Here is a 5,898-nt window from a genome sequence, read left to right as displayed (position 1 = left end):
GGGGGCAATGTGATCCTTTGTCTGACCCTGGAGCACGATTTTGAAAACGTTGAGATTTGTGAAGAATGGTATTAGGTAGGTTAGCTCGTAGAGCATTGCAATAATCAATACATGAAAGTAAAAAAGATGACACAAGACTTGTCAAGAGCACAGGTATGGTAAACAAAACAAAAAATAATCATCAAAATTAGGCAAATTTGGGACAGGTATGATAAAATAGTTGAGTTTTATCACAACCATCTAACTAAAGTGAATAAAAGAATTTAGCAAAAGTCTCAAGACATGAAAAGTTATAATTTTAGTGAAAAAAAATCACCACAAGGTACCATTCAGGTAAGGTCCGCAAACATAATTTCTTTGATGCAAAAAAACAACAACCCCGAACAAACTGCAGTAATTCCAAATTGGGGAAAAAAACCCTACGAGCGTTACATTTCTCTCTCCACAAATCTGACTTCATAAGCTTCTGGAGTAACTGTTAGCCCAAAGACACCTTTGAGAGATGGGAGTTGACCCTTCACAGCAGGTTGTATGTCAAACCGTTGGCAGATCCTGGCCAGGAAGAGGAAGAGCTCCATCTTGGCCAAAGACTCACCCAGGCAGACCCGACGACCTGAGGAAACAAAGACGAAAGGTAGAAGTAAGGTAACACAATTGCTTTGTTTCCATTATAATCACAAAGACAAAGTATGGCAAAACATTTGCTTTGTTTCCGTTATAATCACAAAGACAAAGTATGGTGAAGCAATTGCTTTGTTTACGTAATCACAAATACAAAGTATGGCAAAACGATTGCTTTGTTTCCATAAATCATTTTTAGAGAGGTATGGTGAAACAGTTGAGTTCATCATAATCACCTGAATTTTATATTTTCAAAGTCCATTTATGCAAAGCGGCTTTGTGGGTGGTTAAAAGGCACCTCTGGTAGGTCCTGCTTCTTTTCTTTCCCTGTTTTATTTGTGTTTCTATGTCTTGCTTCTTCTTGCACTGAATGACTGTTACTGTGTCGATGTGCTTTTTAAAAACTCAAATTTAAAGCAGCTAGATGATGCTGGGCAAATACTTTATAAAGGACAGAAATACAGTATAACACGGATTGGTCCAACACTGAAGACTCAAAATCACGCATCCGTTGAACTGTGCCTCGAACTACGGATCCCTCAAACTATCGATCTATCCATGTTATACTGTATAAAATAAGCTTATTCAAATTTCACAATTCAAGTACAGAAATCAGTTCTCAAACATAAATTCTAATGCTTTCTACAAAACAACATGCCAACTGATCTGACCATCCTAACATACATACAAACAGACATACAGGTGACAGAGTAGGCAAACCAGAGACAGAGTATTATATGATAAGGGTTAAATGTCTCCTGAAAAGCTGTGAGGCTATTGAAGAGACAGGACCTTCCATTCACAGTTCATCTCCAATAGATAGAGTGAGCCAGTTGGGTGGAGAGCCATGACAACTCCCCAAACAACCCAAGTTCAAGAACAGCAGGGACTCAAACCAGGGTGATCCACATCACAGCCCAACAAGTTACCAACTGAGCAAACAGAGCACCCTGATAGAGAAGGGCAGAGGTATTATTAACTCACTTGAGCCTAAACTTTTTCGCACCCAACAACAATTGAAGCCTAACACTTTTGGGGTGTCTCAATGCGTTGAGGAGGGGAGATCAATCCATAATCTTCCAACTTAGAACACAACATGTACCTCTCAACCAACATCTCAACCGAATTGGAGTAAAGCAGTCTGCTGCCTGCCCACTATGTGACTACCCCTCAGAGACAGTGGAACATCATCTATTCTTCTGTAGAAAACTAACTGATTTAAGGGGATGTTTTCTTCCCAAGCTACCCCACACATCTAATTGCCTCTACTCCTCAAGACAACAATTAGAACAAACATGCAACTATTACCGAATGGCATCATGCAGAAGAGTTAACGCTCAGATGCTACTGGATCGCTAACAACAACAACAACACTTTTGGGGTATATTGAAGCATCAAAGGAAAAGAAATCTGCATCTAATATGTCCAAATAGTTCTTATTTTATCAATATTTTCGAATGGTAATGTCTGGGGTGACTGACTTAGTCCATTTACAGTTCAAAAGTCAAAAAGTCTCGCACATAACTTCACCAAATTTTTAACGAAACAAAACAAGTGGGTCAACTGTTGGCTTAAAGCTTCCCGTAGCTTGTAACTGAAAAACACCAAAGATACCGATCGATAAAATGCATCCCGTAAATACACGTGATTAGATCACTTGGCAAGCGGGGTGCCCCCTAAATACACGAGAATAGGCTCTAGTGAGTTAAAAAGAAAAGAGAGGTTTATTTACCTAAAAGGGAGACATGTATTACAACAGCATGCATAACAATCAATACACAACAAAATAAAAAAGTTCAAACAGTAGTAGTAAGTCACAGCTGATCTGTCATCATCTTGCACTATCATCTTTATGTGCTAGGGTTAATACTCAGATGACCACCCATCTAAAAGTAGTGACCTCAACCTTGCCTGATGTTCACAAATCCCTCAACCACTAGGCAACTATAGCACATGAGTGCCTCGGCAGCCTTTTAGAACATTTAACTAAATCAACTAAAGCTTACCCAAAGAAAATGGCACAAATTCGTCAAAGACTTTTAACTTTCCACTGTCATCCAAAAATCTCCCAGGACGGAAGTTGTGAGGGTCACCCCAAGATTTATCAAAGCGCAGCACATAGTCCAGACATGGCATAATCACAGTGCCCTGTGGGATTGTGTATCCACCAACAGTTGTTGTTTTCGAGCACAAATGCTGAAGACTGAAAAGACCATTATAAAATATTGAAAAGGATTACACTCATTTAAATCAAATTCCAACGTTCAATATTGTTTTACTGTATTAATTAGAACTTATGCCCATAAAGAATATCAGTTCGAGTTGAAGACAAGTGCATCAACATAGGAAAGACCCAAAAAGACAAACAAATTAACATAGAAGCAAGAAGAAAGATAAATAGAAAATGGTGCTCTAACAGTATGAGGCCTTATAAACAAAAGCATGCAGTAGGTTAGTTATAGAGACACGAGTTCATGGTAGCACAGAGAAACAATGTTCTAATCCTATCACATTATTCTATTATTAGACTCTAACAGACTCCAAATCTCTTTGACGTTTATTGCTTCTCATCCTCACTCTATTCTAGAGTTGATCCTGAACTCTAAGATCACCAACACCCTCAACAGCTTCATGACGGGCACTATCTGAGACTATATATTATATTCCAGTCACTACTCAATGGCTTGTCCTCAGTCTTGGTCTATGGGTGAGGGAACAGGTACAGACTTTTGGGTGCCGGGGCAAAGAGCACTGATGAATCATTAACATAATATTGTAACATATAAGTCAGTATACTGAGGTCTTAATGTACTTTACACTAGAATCTAACTCCCAGAAACGACATTATGAAAATCACTGGAAAAGCAAACACAGAGAGCAAAAGGTATAGCAAAGCATTTATCAATGCAGAGGAAGAAGGAAAAGACTCTAATCAGTGCCGTTGGGACTGGAAATTCATTTTTAACCTTGGATAATTAAAAATTAAAATGTTAATCCTTCCATCCCCATGTACATATATTTTCATCAGCGCTTGTACCTCCCATCGTCCCAAGGGCGTATATCCTCAGTTTTGAGGGGCACCGAATTTGTGCATTTTTCGAAATGTCAGCGATTCTAATTAAACTTTAATTTTCATAATATTTGTCCATTTACCTTTAAACACAGTTATATGTTATTCTATACACCTCACTACAAGGATACTACATTACTTTTTAGAATACACGCCTGTTTTTCTGAAACACTGTTGTATTGGTCGAGATTGGGGTTTGGGAGTGCACAAAAATGGCTGGGGCTGGAAGGGTTAAAAGTGGTAAGTTTGGTTTAAAGAGAAAGCATCAATAATGCTGGAAGATACTCAGGTCCTCAGGTAAAAATAAATAACACACAAGCATTACAACCAGGGACGCTGTTATGATAATTACTTGTTAGGTAAAAAGAAGTGATTCTCACCTAAAGGGCGCAATACTGCCTAGTCTCTGAGTCTCCATGATGCAAGCATTTAGATAGTTCAGTTTAGTTCTCTCCTGGATGGATGGCACCTGTTCTCTTCCCACAACATCTTCAATTTCCTTATATATCTTAAGAAGAAAAAATAATGTAGACTTAAAAAAAAGCAAAAAAAGTTGATACTCAATGCCAAATGTTACAAAATATATATGCTACTGCAGTATCACACTAAGCATGCACAATACAGCATGCTTTTGGATCCAAGGCCAAGACACCTGTAGCTGGTCGTCATTCATCTGTGACCTAACATGGTAACGCTCTTGAGGCAAGATTTCCCAATCTGAAATTTTTGTTTGTTACTAGACATCTTCAACTTCATTTAAATGGGATATGTGGTACAGATGAGATTAAAAAGGTAAAAGAAGTGAACTAGCATGCAATGCCGTATACAGGATGAAATTACAAAATTTTAAAACATCCTCTGACGGGAAATATTACATGAAAGCGCACAGACTGAAATTTTCTACAGCACACTGACAAAAGTTTTCTAGCGAACACAGACAAGAAAACTCACTACAGTGGAACTCGGATTCAAGGAGGTCGTTGGGCCTGACCTAAAATCTCGTTGAATCCGAGTGTTCGTTATAGCAAACACGAGGTTTTGTGTAGATAATTACAGGCACTGAGCAAGTAAGGTATAAAGAGAAGTCACAAGTAATGCCTGAAATGCCTGCATATTATGAGCTGTGTAAAAAAAAAAGACCGATTCGTTCAAATACACAAGCCTGTGTCATCTCGATTGTTTACCAAGAAAAAGTTGTGTTGCTGCGTAGAGCCGAGCATACGGCAACTTTTGATTCCATAGACCAGCGCCCAATTCATTACGTAGATCTACGTCAAGACTAGCTTATTATTTTAATAATGATCACTTGCCGGGGGAAAAAGACTGTGACGCGTTTGTATATGCGACGTTCAACGCCTGGACCGCTAGTGCCCCTCCCCGACATGCACACACAGCCCCACGTGTGCAGGCCGCCCATCCCACCCCGACACACGCCAGAGTAAACACGTACGCGTGCCAACAACACACGTGTTGGTATTTAAAAAGGCCGCTGATTGGTCGCATGCAATCGGCTAAGTGAATAATGGTTCATGATGCAGGTGCAATGGATGGATTTTGGGAATTGATAAAGTTTGTTCTTGGAGAAAATTAGCGAAGCCACGTCTGCGGGGGCTGTTCACCCTAGAAGCGACCTCGTTGAATCCGAGCTCGCTGATTTAAGTGCTCGTTGAATCCGAGTTACTTTTATTGATCTTACAGAAGAAAAAAAGACGGGGTATCTATCTCATCTCGTTGAATCCGAGTTCTCGTTGAATCCGAGCTCGCTAAATCCGAGTTCCACTGTACAACAAACTCACAGGATATTTTCAGCTATGAACCATTGGAAATTACCTTTGCCAAGACATCTGGATGGTGAATCATAAACAAGACAAACCAAACAATGGTGGTGCTGGATGTCTCGGTCCCAGCCGTAAACAGATGGAAAATCAGTCGTATCAAGTTCCCATCTGACCAAGAAATAATGGCATAGAAAGTTTAGTTTGTTTTTTCTTTACAATCATTCACAAATGGTATATCTTATAATATAGCAAAGAATTCAATTAAATGGGTGTAGCAATAATCAATTTATGAGCTCTTTTTACAAAGTAGTCTCTTGTCTTTTCCCCACAACACAAGGACTTTTCATCATAGTTTTTCAATATACAACGTCTCTTTTCATAATGGCCAATAAATAATGTTTCTACACTAAGGACATAAACATCACATCA

General features: G+C 39.1%; 1 protein-coding gene across 3 annotated transcripts in view; it reads right to left on the bottom strand.

Moving 5' to 3' along the window:
- Positions 1-6: 6 nt before the first annotated feature.
- LOC101852483 (cytochrome P450 2B19) overlaps positions 7-5,898 on the bottom strand; it is a 41,107-nt gene continuing 35,215 nt past the window's right edge. For all 3 annotated transcript variants that reach the window (XM_005100877.2, XM_005100878.2, XM_005100876.2), the window contains exons 9-12: positions 5,522-5,637; positions 4,072-4,199; positions 2,628-2,824; positions 7-613 (exon numbers count right to left, since the gene is read on the bottom strand). In XM_005100877.2, the coding sequence (XP_005100934.1) occupies positions 429-613; positions 2,628-2,824; positions 4,072-4,199; positions 5,522-5,637 (626 nt within the window). In that variant the 3' untranslated portion in view covers positions 7-428. The remainder of the gene's footprint in view (positions 614-2,627; positions 2,825-4,071; positions 4,200-5,521; positions 5,638-5,898) is intronic.

The sequence above is a fragment of the Aplysia californica genome, unplaced genomic scaffold (genome assembly GCF_000002075.1).
Source record: "Aplysia californica isolate F4 #8 unplaced genomic scaffold, AplCal3.0 scaffold00264, whole genome shotgun sequence".
NCBI classification, from domain to species: domain Eukaryota; kingdom Metazoa; phylum Mollusca; class Gastropoda; order Aplysiida; family Aplysiidae; genus Aplysia; species Aplysia californica.
The sequence above is the reverse complement of the archived record's forward strand: the minus strand, read 5'-3'. Positions and strand labels throughout refer to the sequence as shown.